This window comes from Vigna unguiculata, chromosome 8 (genome assembly GCF_004118075.2).
Source record: "Vigna unguiculata cultivar IT97K-499-35 chromosome 8, ASM411807v1, whole genome shotgun sequence".
Classification (NCBI taxonomy): Eukaryota; Viridiplantae; Streptophyta; class Magnoliopsida; order Fabales; family Fabaceae; genus Vigna; species Vigna unguiculata.
The window spans coordinates 29,393,905-29,407,550 of NC_040286.1; the positions used below are offsets into that span (position 1 = coordinate 29,393,905).

The window sequence follows — 13,646 nt, forward strand, 5'->3', positions numbered from 1 at the left end:
TGGCCGAAGAATCAACTCAAGTCGACCCAAATTGATGGTCGAACTAGGTCGATTGAGGTCAAAGATGGAGCCGAGATGACTCGAGCCAAAGGTCGACCCAAGTCAGTTAGGTCAAAAGATCAAGCCATGTCAGATCGAGTCGAAGGTTGAGTCGAGTCAGTCAAGGGTGAAGGTCAAGTTGAGTTAGCCTAAGATAGAAGTCAAACCAAGTTAGCCAACCCAAAGAATCAAGTTGAGTCAGCTAGAGTCGAAGGTCAAGGCGAGTCAATTAAGGCCAAAATTTAAGGCAAGTTAACATGAGCTGAAGGTTGACTTGAGTTGGCTTAAACGAAGGTCAACCTAAGTCAGTTGGGGTCTAAAGGTTGACTCAAGTCGGTTGACCCGAAGAACTGAATCAAATCAGCTAGGACCTAAGGTTAAGGCAAGCTGGCTTGGACCGATTATTGACCTGAGTCAATCTAAGCCAAAGGTCGAATCAAGTTGGTTGAACTAAATAATCTAGTCGAGTCGACCTAGGCGGAAGATCAAGTCAAGTTGGATCAAACTAAGCAATCTAAGTAGAAGGATAAGCCAAGCCAGATAGGGCCAAAGGTTGAAGCGAGCTGGTTAAAGTTAAAGGTTGACCCAAATTGAATTGGTGGGCCAATAAAATGGGGACTTATTTAAGAGTTAGTTAAGAAGGCTGACTTATTGGCCATGAGTCAAATTAACACATCTAATAAAGAGAGAGGGACTAGTTATGGAATTTTAATTTCCTTATTTTTTGAGTGAATTTCAAATTTTATTGTTATAGTTATTTGAAATACTTTTTTAAAATTCTTAGATTTTAATTCCCTTCTAATTTTCTCATTCAAACATGTCATTTTGTTCTAAAGAATTTCAAATTCATCAAATAGATGACGGCTTAACTAATAATTTAGCCCTATATTTAGGCTTTTTATACATGTTATGTTAGTACATATATATATATATATATATATATATATATATATTTTTTTTTTACTTAATTGAGTTTTTATTTTTGTAAGAAAACTCAATGTGACCCATTTTGTTAAATTAATGGTAACACAATTTGAAAGTGGTATATGCCAAAATATAGATTTGTCACGTGTCAAAATTTGGATAATTTTTTTATTCTAGAACTCATCTAATTATGATATGTGACACTTTTAAATAGAAGATGATCTGGATTTTAACATATAACATACTCAAATTTTAACGTGTGAATTTCAATCGAGATTAACTAAGATCTAATAGAAGATGTCACGTTCATATTTTTTTTTTTAAATAGGACTCAAGCGAAAATTTTGTAAAAGTGGAAACTAAATGAATTTGAAATTCTTTACATGTTTAAATTTTGCTTATTAAAATTTGCCCACTTACTCTCTATCTAGAATTTGTTTACAGAGATTAATTAATTGAACGATTTCATCTCATGAACTTCTTTTGCATTTTTCTATTCGCTCAGCAAATTCTTCAAGTTTTAAACGTTCTTATTTATAAATAAGCTTAAGACCATATTAATTTTCTAAAGATATGTTAAGCTTTTAAATGTCCTTTTAAAAGCTTTAAAACGCTTAAGTATGATGATAGTTAAATCAAATTTGGAGCGACATTTACGTAAAATTTGAAAGTTAAGAAGGTGTAAAATAAAAACAGGGAGAGACAGAAGAAAGCAGTTGCAGAGCATCCACATCCACACTCGCTCACTCAACTGCCGCTCAATCCTCTCTATTGTACCTCAAATTAAAACCAGACTCTCTCAAAACCGCAAAATGGCGGGGCGCAAACACGCGCCCTCCTCCTTCACGCGCCTCGACGAAACGCGCCTCGCACATTCCTCATCCGCTGCGGCGGTCCGCGCCCTCGAAGACCGCGTCGACAAGCGCCATCGCGAGATCCAGAACCTCATCGCCGACAACCAGCGCCTCGCTGGCATCCACGTGGCCCTAAAGCAGGACCTCGCCGCCACTCAGGAGGAGCTCCGTCGCCTCTCCGCCACGGCTGCCGAGGTCAAGGCCGAGCGCGACGAGGAGGTGCGCGAGATCTACGAGAAGTCGCTGAAGGTGGACGCGGAGGTACGCGCCGTTGCCGCAATGAGCGCCGAGCTAAATCGGGTGCGGGCAGACGTGCAGGAGCTCGCGGCGGCGCAGAAGGGGCTTGCGGCGCAGCTGCAGACAGTGGAGAGTGACCTCGAGAGGGCGCGCGCCGAGGGGAAGTTTGTGCCGGCGATCAAAGCCGATATAGAGGCCATGCTCCATGAGATTCAACGAGGAAGGTAAATTGTTTATTTATTTACTCATGCGAATCGTCGATTATTTGAGGCCATGAATTTTTTAGGACAGTCATTTATTTGTTTATGGCTTCCAGTGAGATGGCTTGGACTGTTTGGTTTTCATTTTGCATTTTGGTGAATGGTCTTCGTTTTTGGCTTGGGCGTGAAAAAAGTAGAGAAAGGAAGGCGCAACTTGAAAGCCTTTCAGATATCGGTTGCTGAATGTTATTGGGTGAATGCAATGGTTTAAAATAACGGTGTGCTTCTGATTAAGCACCAATATTTTTATGTGATTTTCTTGTAAGGGTAGTTTGTGCAGAATCTTTCACTAAATGGTTGTAGGTACTGTCCCAAGGACCACGTTAGTTGTTAGGTTTCCCTTCTCTGAGCATGTTGTGGAAGGCTTTCAGAACTAGAATGAACTGTAGCATAGAAACACGTGTTTCGATCATTGAATCATGGGGGTAAAGTAATTTTATTTGTTCTTCGTGTTTGTCACTCACTACTCCTTTCATTGTTGTATTTTTTAATTTTTGTTCTCCCAAATGGGTATCATGTCAATAAGGCAGCTAACACACCACGTGCCCTGGTTTTCTTTTTAGCTTTCTGCAAATGCCTGGCATCTGATTCGAGCTATTGACAATATTGATGTTATTTCCTTTATGCTCTGTTTGGTGGGGTTGAGTGGCGAAGAAGGAAATGGGGTTCTCTGGTTAGAAATGGCAAAGAAATATTTGGAAAACATGTAGGATCCACACAAATATAAGAAGAAATGCAAAGACATTTTTGGGATCCAAATATAAGTCTAAGTCTCAATATTAAGTAGAAATGTGAATGTTGAACAATATATATAGAATAATAGTCAAACTCATTATTTTAAAGTTTTTTGTTGGAACCTTATGGGTTGAACTCGTATCATTAGACATTCACATTCTTTTTATGGCTATATCCTTGTGAAACCTTATGGACAGTATTAGATAAACACGATATATAGCATAATACATTAATCAAAATCTCTAAACAGCCAATTAACAGGAACCAAAAAGGGGATTTTTTCTATTTCTTAAGCTGTCCGTGCGTGTGCATGTGAACAGTGAGAAACTTATATGATATCTGCTACAAATACACTCTTTCATCTTTCTGCCTCTGCACTGCAAGCTTGCACTCACCATAACGCAACATTGACACACAAATAGAGATAAGGATGGACAAGATCATATAATGAATTCTGTAAACTGTATTGTCAATTATATGTTGATATATGTCAACATATAATTGATTACACAGTCTTTTATAGTCGTCAATTATTCCCCCAAATGTGTAAAAATCAGAGAAGGATAACATCGTATTTTTATTAATATATTAATTTCCTTTCCTTTGAACTTTGAATAATGATGCCACCATGGAGCTCGCAAAAGAGGAAAAAACTAATATATCTCATTCCTTGTTTATTTTGATTTCAAATATTGAACCCTGTGATCAGTTCAAATACCTGTCAGCCTATATAACAAAATAGTGTTTAATCTGACAAACTAGATTTTGTTATTGTCTGTGTCTCTACTGATTCCAGGCTTCCTTATTCAACTACTCTATCTTTTCCTGTTGGAAGAGTGATATTTCCTTCATCTAATCAGCGACAAAAATTCACAAAGTCTGAAATATTGTGCAATGTGCATGCTTTACAAGTTCATTTATTGATGCTACAGAAATGCTATTGAATTTGAGAAGAAGACACATGCTAGTAACCTTGAACACAGGCGGGCAATGGACAACAATATGATTATAATGTCCAGTGAGGTTGAAAAGTTACGTGCTGAGTTGGCTAATGCAGAAAAGAGGGCAAGGGCTGCAATGGCTGCAGATGCAAAACCAAGTAATTTAACTTTCTCGGCCGTTCATCTTAAGTTCTTTATAGATACAACAGAAGTATAACTTGAAAACTTGGTCAAACTTCGTTCTTTAGGGACCTGTTTAATTTTTTTAAAAAGAAGAAAAATACTTTTAATTACAAAAGACATTCTTAAAGTTATTATAATAAATAAAACCTTAGAAAATTTGATCCATTTGTATAAAATCTTTGGAAAAGGAGATTTTATGATATAGTGCGTTTCTTAATACTTTTTCAGAGACTAAATTTTTTAGTTCTTCGTAGATGCATACTAAAAATCTATGGATTTTTTTCTATACAGGTCCTGGATATCCTCCTGATAACTATGACAATCGTGAGATGGGATATGGAGGAGTCAGATACCCTCCTGGTTCTTATAGCATGCATCAGGTATATATCTCACTCTCTCACCAGTTTGATTTGCCTTTTGCAGGCTAGTCTAGTAGTGTGCATCTGGTTCTGATTTATGAATGAACATTGTGTTTTTTCACTTCAAATCCATAAAAACTTTGCAGAAACAATTTATTTTTGTTTGGCATTTTCTTTCTACACCTAAATTTTTTTTCTTTGTGAGTCTTTTCATCAGTCAGATTCGTCAATTCAGAATCTAAAATCATATTTGAGATTGACCAATTCAGAATGTAAAATGTTTTTTGTCGGTTTTACATTTGGGATTCACCAATTCGAACTGTAAAATTGCATACTGGTTTGGTGATTTCTGGACTGGAGAAGGTAGAAAAACATTCCAGATATGTGCAAAAAGAAATTTTTGGGACGCAGAAAGTAACTGCCTATTTGTTTTGGTAATGCCTGTCAAAACTTTCCCTAAACGCCAAACCCTACATTAGATTATGTTATTGTTCTTGCTTACCTACGTTTTATTAAGCAAGAACAGTTATCAATTTATGAGCAGAACTCTGCCTTGATCAGTGGGGTGGAGGTGGAAAGATGAAGAGGGAGAGAATTAATACAGTGTGTTAGGTTGAGGGGAAAAAAGAAAGGAAACAATTTTTAAAAATCAGGAGATCCACTCTATTGTTTCTTATCCATTTTTATTCATCTCTTCCTCTCTCTTTTTATTTCTTATTAAATAGATCAATCTACACAATTTTCAAAACAATTTATTTGTATTCCTACTCTACAAAATAATTAAACATTCAATTTTATTTGTTATCTATTTATTCTCTATTTCAATTATCTGCATTTTCCCCTTCAAAACCAAGCAGGTCGTAAGAGTCCACAGTCTAATTCTGAAATATACTTAGTCACGCTTAAAAATGTCAACAATACAAATGTTTCTTGAATGCAAACATTTGTTTTTATTAATTTGAAAAACAAAAAAGAATATAATGTTTATTAACATATTTAACTTTACAATAATGAAAAAAAAAAGATCCAACTTTAAAAAATAGGAAATTGCTGCCAAATTGGTCATTTGACGCACTACCTTTGACTTACTCAACAGTTTTTTCTTGTTTTCGTTTTTGAAGTCATCTTATTTTCCGGGAACAAAAACTTGCTCCGCTAACTTACGTGAGTTCTATATTGCTGAAATTATGTATCCAAATGGATATTTTGTTTTCATATTTGACCGTGTTCCTAATACATTACATCCGCATAACCTCATATGCATATAGGAGGATAAATAATTCAAATTTGCTTAACTTTTCAGATGCAAGCTGGGGTTGACTCACATTCTCAAAATGCAGCCGGAGCACCCTTACATCATTCTTATGATCACCAACGTACGCAAGTACCTAGGTAGGCTTCTGTTGATGCTTTCATTTTTGAAGAAAAGTTGAAAAAATGTAACGTAGCAATGCAATGTCTCCTTTCCCCCAAATGAAACTCATTCAACAATAGAGCATATAATTTTACTTTACTGATATCTGAAAATGTTCATAAATTTAAAGTTTGTATATATTTATCACCGTGCTTATTCAGTTCAGGTAGGCTCAGTAGGTTCAATTTTCCTGTGTATATTCCTTTAGCAAGACCTGTTAAACTTCAGAAGGCTAATTTGTTTTTCTTATAAGCTTAAAAGTGCCGCACTGAGATTTTACTCTGCTTAAACGCAAGTTTTCGTGTTTGTTTAGATTATTGGATTATAGTTTTCGTTTTGTAAGTCTGAATGGGTTTCTACTTTTGCAAAATCAATTTTGGTTTTGTTTTTAATTGAAACTGAATTGAGTATTAAATATGATGGTCTGGATGACTTTAAAACTGAATGGAGACATTGATTCTAACGAGTATTAAATATGATTTCCAATAGGACACTTTAATCTGCTCGTGAATGAGCGAATAAAAAAAAACATGAAAACTAAGTATAGAATTGATATTGAGTTAAAGTTACTCAACCAGGAGACTTAATCAAGAGTAGGGATGATAACGAGGCGGATGAGTTTTGTTATCACATATTTATTTTTATCAAAAAATCTATCCTTATTTTCATATTCATAACCAAACTTAACGAATATCAAACTTTTATTCCATCCTCATCAGATAACGGGTATAAATTCGTACCCGCTTTCTTATTGTTTTAAACAAAATAATTTTCATAAAATAATAAAAAATTACGGCAAAGAGAACATAATATTATCAAATATTCAATATTAAGAGGAAGATTATTTTTTTGATATCAAATATTTATAACAAAATTATATTATAATTGTATTCGTTTCAAATTAGAATACCAAATAAAATTTTATGAGAATCAAAACATCTATTAAATTTGCAAACATTAATGAATTCTAGTTGATAAAATTTTATTTTTAAATATATATATATATATATATATATAAGGAAAATAAATATTCAAATTAAAATATATGTTAAATTTTTGTTTACTTCAATTTTTAAAATTTTAATGAATATCTTTTTTATACATTAATGAAAATTATAATACATCACTTAATAAAAAGCGTAAAGAACAAATATTAAACTAATAATAATAAAATTGTAACATATATATTGTATCTTTTGAACTTCAATATATGTTAGATGTGGATAAAAAGAAATTCATGACAATTACATTAAAATTTTATATTGTAATAAATAAAATTTATTTATATAATTATAGTGACAAAATTACAGTATGATAATGAGTTAAAAAAATATATCAAAAAAATATTTTACATTATAAAAATAAAAACCAAATAGAAATATTAAAAATTTATCTAATGTGTGTCTTAGAAACAATTTGAGAGACCATTGAATGAAATCGCACAAAAATAAACAAATATATAATGAAGGATATGATAAAATAAAAAATACTTTAGAGATCTAAGAAAACTTTCAAATATCAATATAGTCAATGATTGAGAAATAATGAAAATTGTTTTAGCGAACCAAATTAGTTCTTCAAATGAAACAAAAATAAATAATACTAAAGCAAAAAAGATAAATTTTTTATATTACCTAATAAATTGAAGGTTTATGCTATTGAACACTTGATAGTGTTAAATATTCTCTTGTGAAAGAAAAATATACAATAAGTAAAAATATTTTAAAAAAATTCAAATGTGAGACATAAAAAATATTTAATTGACATGCATTATTTGAACATAATTGCATAAATGTTATGATAAGATGAAAAATATATTGGAGATGCAAATGAATTTTATGACAAACCAAACCATTAAAAAAAATAAAAAATAGAAATTGTGTGTGTGTGTGTGTGTATATATATATATATATATATATATATATATATATATATATATATATATAAAAGTAATTTTATTGTAGTGTACTACTATTTTATAAATTAGATATTTCATTGATAAGTATTGTTAAAGTATCCTAAAATATCGGACACAATACGTGTCAGATACAGATAAGTGACTCAAGTTGAAGTATCGGTACATCATAGACCCCCAATGCTAATTAGGTTAGTAGATTTAAAATCGACTAGATCTTTAAGATCGATGCTAATAAATGTGGTAGTAAAAGATTGATAATCATTAATGTGATTATACTTAGATGATAAAAGGTTGAATAATAAATAGAGAGACATTAAAAAATATTTTATTGTAATAAATGGAGAGATTTTGGAATACTAACTACTATGTCAAAGATATAAAAAATTCAAATGTTAATAGGAAATTCCGTTAAACATCTCAATAAAATATAAGTTAAGAGGACAACAAATTGCAAATATTGACCATCTAATTACATTTCATACACATAGAATACTAGACACTAAAGTTGTATTTGGATTGAATAGTAGATTTAAGAGAGTGGGAATGAATGGATTTGAGAGGTAAGGGAGGTGGAGATGAAGTTGTTTGGATTAAAGGATTTGAGAAGAAAATATGTTAGTAAATGATGTGATATATTTAATAGATTAAAAAATGTTTTAATTGAAAGATTATTATTATTATTATTTATATTTATTATAATTACAATTATTTATATTTATTATAAATATTTGTTGTATTATAAATGTTTACTATATTAGAATAAAAAATAAATATTTTATTAAGTTCAAATTAATTATTTTCATTAGAATAAAAGATAAATATTTTATTATATTTTATCTTTTTTACTATATATATATATATATATATATATATATATATATATATATATATATATATATATATATATATATATATATATATATATATATATTTCTTCGCTAATCTTATCATTGTGAAGAAAGTTTTCAAAAAAATAGTTATGTCGTTTTTCGTGCATAAACGCATTGATATTTGAATTTTCTTAACAAATTCACGTTCGATGTAAATCCGTGGTTGGATCCAAACACGACATAATATTTCAATATTATATAAATATTGCAGTTAAAACATAAATGTAGAGTATTTGTGGACATAAGTAGAGGACCATAAAATTAATTAAAGAAAAGAAAAAATACAAAAGTAAAAATTTTATTTATATATATATATATATATATATATATATATATAAACATCCACTAATAAAAGAGATTGAAAAATAAGAAATAAAACTTTCTAGTCTCTGGGAAAAAAATATGTTAGAATCATTTTCTAAAGTTACTTCATTGCTTAAAGACAATTTTTACAATAAATTCTTCTATATTTTCATTCTACAAAAAATCAGTTTAATTATAACAAATTCTTAAAATTTTTGAAACAGAAACTAATAAAGTTTCAAAAGACCCCACGTATGAAAGCAATGTTAACAAAAAAAAGAGGTTAAGTTAAACGTGTTGAATTGAATGAGTGGATAGTTTGAGTATTGTATGGTGTAAGATTTCTCACACACAAAAATAAAACTTAGTTTGTGTGCCGATGTTTGAAGATGAAAATGAGAATCGTAAGTTTCAAAAATTGGAATCCCTTTACGGTGGACACAATAATAATAATTAAGGATAAAATTAAAAAAATAAAAAGTTGACAAAAAAAATTTCCTTAATATATTGTTATAAATTATCATGCAAACAAGAATGCAAGTAATTATTTTGATATGGTTATATTTATTATAGTTCAACACTTTTGGTTATTATGTGAAATATAATGTCACATTTTAGTGAAAAATGTTAGTCAAAATTACTCAATTTATTTTGACCGAGCACATTTTCTAATAATTCATAATATGTTGTAAAATTATCAACTTGAATGTATTGTTTAATTTCACTTATGCTCTTTCAATAAAACGCTTACATACTATTTAACAAATCCAGCGTATATAAATGAATAACTTAACTCAAATAACATTTATATTATTTGTTAAAAAAAATAATTACACGTGACTAGCAATATAAAATGTTTATCGCTTAACTAAGTTTTTTTTTTTTTTTATATATATATAGAGAATAAAAAGGACAAACATAAAAGCTCACTTGTTTAAAAATTTCTTTAAAGGAACTAGGTACCAGCACCTATATTTTTCACATACCAAAAACACTAACTTTACTGTTATTTTATTTTCTGATATTTTTACTTAAGAAAAAAAATTTATCAACCAAAATGAAAAAAAAAATGTTCGTTTACAAGGTCGAATACACCTTATTAAATCATGGGTTAAATATATTTTTGGTCCCTCAAGTTTCAGTGAATTTTGGAATTAGTCCCTCATCAAAATGTTTGACCAATTTAGTCCTTCATCTTTCAAAATGCATGAATTTAGTCCTTTTAACCAAATTTTGTTAAGTTTATCTAACGTTTCAAGCGCATTTCATGATAGTATTTAAATTATTTACACTGTTTGACACATTTTTGCTTTAATGTTAACTTAAATACTATCATGAAATGTGCTTGAAACGTCAGATAAACTTAACAAAATTTGGTTAAAAGGACTAAATTCATGCATTTTGAAAGATGAAGGACTAAATTGGTATAAAGTTTTGATGAGGGGCTAATTCCAAAATTCACTGAAACTTGAGGGACTAAAAACATATTTAACCCTAAAATCATTAACGTTTTTTGTTTTTGTTCTTGTAGGTCAGATTTTATCTCAATCTAGGTTTTGGCGATAAGATATATGTAAAGACACTCCTATGCACAAGATAATTTTCAATCAATAGTTCATTTTCGGAAGGATATAATGAGTCTATAAAAACTAACATTTTTATCTTGGGTGTCTACCTATTTATAGAGGTGTCAATTTGGCCCCTAGCCCATGAGCCAGCCTTCATCCACTCTTCATAAAGTCCCTTTTTAGGGGAGTCCCAAATGAGGGGGCCAAAAAAAAGCCCTAGCCCCCAAAGCCCTCTCTTTAGTGGGTTAAGACTAGGGTTGAGGTGGGTTAGGCCCCCCAAATAATACTACATTAAGTTAGAGTCAAAGATCAAGTTGAGCGACTTGGACGGATTCGAAGATCCAAACAAGCCTGACGAGCCAAACATGTCTGATCCCCCAGACAAATCTGAAGACCAAGACGGGCCCGACGACCCATACATGCCATAAAACCCGAACGGGCCCAAAGACCCAAACCGACCCAACAAACTAGACGGATCTGAAGACCTAGATGTGCCTGATGACCCAGACGGACCTGACGACCCGGACAAGCACGATGACCCGGACAAGTCCAACGATCCGGACGGGCCCAATGACAAGGATGAGCTCGAAAACAAAAACGAACCTAACGACCCGAACGAGTCCGATAATCCGGACGGGCACGACGACCCGGATGGACGTGATGATCCGGACGAGCCTGATGACCCGAACAATGACGACGATCTGGACGAGCAAGACGACCTCAATGACCCCAATGAGACCGACTATCCGAACGGGTCCGATCCAGATGGGTCCAATGACCTGAACGAGCTCGACGATTCAGATGGGCCCAATGATCCAGACAGGCCCAACAACTCGAACGAGCCCAACTATTCGAATGGGCCCAATGTGTTGGATGGGCCCGTCCAGGTCATTTGGCCCTTCAAGTTCGTTGGGCCCGTCTCGAGCCCATCTAGGTAATTTGGTCTGTTCAGATCTTCTGGCCCGTCCGATTCGTTAGGTTCGTCCTGGTCGTCAGACTCATCTTGGTCATCAGGCATGTCTGGTTTGTCAGGTCCGTTTGGGTCATCACGCTTGTCTGGGTCGTTGGGCCCTTATGGTTTGTCGGGCCCGTCCAAGTGGTCGGGATCGTCCGGGTTGTCATGCTTTGGTTTGTTTGGCCGTTCAAATCGTCGGGCCCGTCCAGGTCAGGCCTGTCCATGACGTCATGTAGGTTCGGGTCGTTTGGCTCGTTCGGATCGTCGGGCGCAACCGAATAGTCATATCTGACCAGATCCTCGGGCCCGTTCAGATCGTCGGGCATGTTCGAGTTGTTGGGCTCGTTCGGGTCGTCGAACCCGTTAAGGTCGTTGGACCCGTCTAGGTTGTTGGGTAGGTCCTGGTCGTTAGGCCTATTTGAGTCATCGTGCTTGTCAGGGTCGTTAAGTCTGTCCCATAGATAATAATATATTTTAAAAATAATATATTTTTCATGTTGAAGATGAAAGCCCATAGGTTGGTGTTGACCCACAAGGCTTTTGTGGGGGGTTTTGGCCCTATGGGCTTCTTCGATGTGGGCTTTTTTAGCCCTAACCCACATGGGTCAGGGCCAAACCCTGTGGACTGGGCCAAATTGACACCTCTACTCAAAGGAGACCCAATATTCTTCTATCCTCCTAACCATAGTTTTGGTGGTTGATTCCTTGGTTAGGGGTATCTCATCACTTAAATATAGAATAAAACTTTATAAACATAAGCACGCCTTAATTTTTTTTTTTTAAGAACCAATTAGATTATTCTTATATATTTTAGACACAAATGATATATTCACTTGTTTACAAATTAATAAAATTGTAATGTGATTCTTTAATAAGAATTGAAATTTTACCTAAGTAACTTATTAATATTTATGATGATAAAATTTCACTTGTAACTGACAAAATAAGGATAGAAATATTTTAAAAAATAACATTTAAGGTTTTATTTGTTCATATAAGTTTTTCATTAACCTTTGTTAAAAAAGATGATAAGATGTATTAATCTATATTCTTCAACTTTTATAAATTCAAAACCCTTATCTAAATTTTCAAGAAAAAGAAAAAGGAGACAGGCAAATTAATTTTAATATATTAAAGAAGTTTACTTGTTTGTTTATCTTTATCTATATCTTCTTGGTATAGAAAAATTTACCCTAATAGGATTTAGTTCATTTATTCTATCTCCTAAAATGCATTGTTCTACTAGTTGATTGTATTTATCTTATGATGCACCGATACTTTAATTTGAATCACATATCTGTGTTTGACACATATATGTGTTTGATACTTTAGGATACTTATAAATGAAGTATCTAATTTATAAAGTCGTAGTACACTATAAGAAAATCTTTGAATAATGACCAATTTTAGTGACAAAAAATAATCACACCATAAACGTTTTTATTGGAAAAATAAAAGATACAAAAAATTAAATGGCCTATACAGGTCTCGAACCTGTAACCTTCGCATTATTAGCACAATGCTCTAACCAACTGAGCTAATAGGCCATACGTATTTTTATTCTAAATACCGGTTAAACTTGTTTATTGAAAAAAATAACCCGATAAACTTTTTTATTGGAAAAATAATTGGATACTGACTAATTATAAAAGGAAAAAAAAAACAAATAATTGTATATTGACTAATCTATTATATATTAAGAAAATAAGATATTAGCAAAATTACTATATTACCCATTATCTTTTATTGACAAGCTATGATGCACCGATATTTCAATTTGGGTCACGTATCCGTGTCTGACACATATCGTATCCGATACTTTATGATATTTTATCAATAATTATCAATGAAGTATCTAATTTATAAAGTCATAGTATATTACAAGAAAATATTTGAAATAATGACCAAATTTAGTTGACAAAAAAAAATAGTCATTATACAGTGACCAAATTGACAACTAAAATAGTTTCAAAAAATTATAATTGGTCTTTAAATTGATATTTAGAATAGTTTCAATTATGAATTAGTTTCTAAATTGGTCACTAAATTAACTAGACTACAAAAAT

At 32.2% G+C, this 13,646-nt stretch overlaps 1 protein-coding gene and 1 non-coding gene across 3 annotated transcripts; one reads left to right on the top strand and one right to left on the bottom strand.

Annotated features, from left to right (window-relative positions):
• The first annotated feature begins 1,619 nt into the window (after positions 1-1,619).
• Positions 1,620-6,198, top strand: LOC114193430 (protein FLC EXPRESSOR-like). Of its 2 annotated transcripts, none has more exons than XM_028083228.1 (4): positions 1,620-2,278; positions 3,982-4,148; positions 4,465-4,553; positions 5,654-5,821. In XM_028083228.1, the coding sequence occupies exons 1-4, from the start codon at positions 1,776-1,778 to the stop codon at positions 5,798-5,800; spliced, it is 906 nt and encodes a 301-aa protein (XP_027939029.1). In that variant the 5' UTR covers positions 1,620-1,775; the 3' UTR covers positions 5,801-5,821. The 2 variants fall into 2 exon arrangements, with proteins under 2 accessions (XP_027939029.1, XP_027939030.1); XM_028083229.1 differs by lacking the exon at positions 5,654-5,821 and adding an exon at positions 5,836-6,198 and having other exon boundaries at positions 1,623-2,278.
• A 6,855-nt stretch (positions 6,199-13,053) lies between these two features.
• Positions 13,054-13,127, bottom strand: TRNAI-AAU. The gene has a single exon. It is a non-coding gene; the product is annotated as a tRNA-Ile (tRNA).
• Between the last annotated feature and the right edge of the window lie 519 nt (positions 13,128-13,646).

Bases quoted from the DNA above. Each gene is read 5' to 3' on its own strand.
- LOC114193430 (XM_028083228.1), top strand. From the start codon at position 1,776: ATGGCGGGGCGCAAACACGCGCCCTCCTCCTTCACGCGCCTCGACGAA. The intron at 4,149-4,464 runs GTAATTTAACTT...TTTTCTATACAG, and splicing joins GGCTGCAGATGCAAAACCAA to GTCCTGGATATCCTCCTGAT. The intron at 4,554-5,653 runs GTATATATCTCA...TCGTTTTTGAAG, and splicing joins GTTCTTATAGCATGCATCAG to TCATCTTATTTTCCGGGAAC.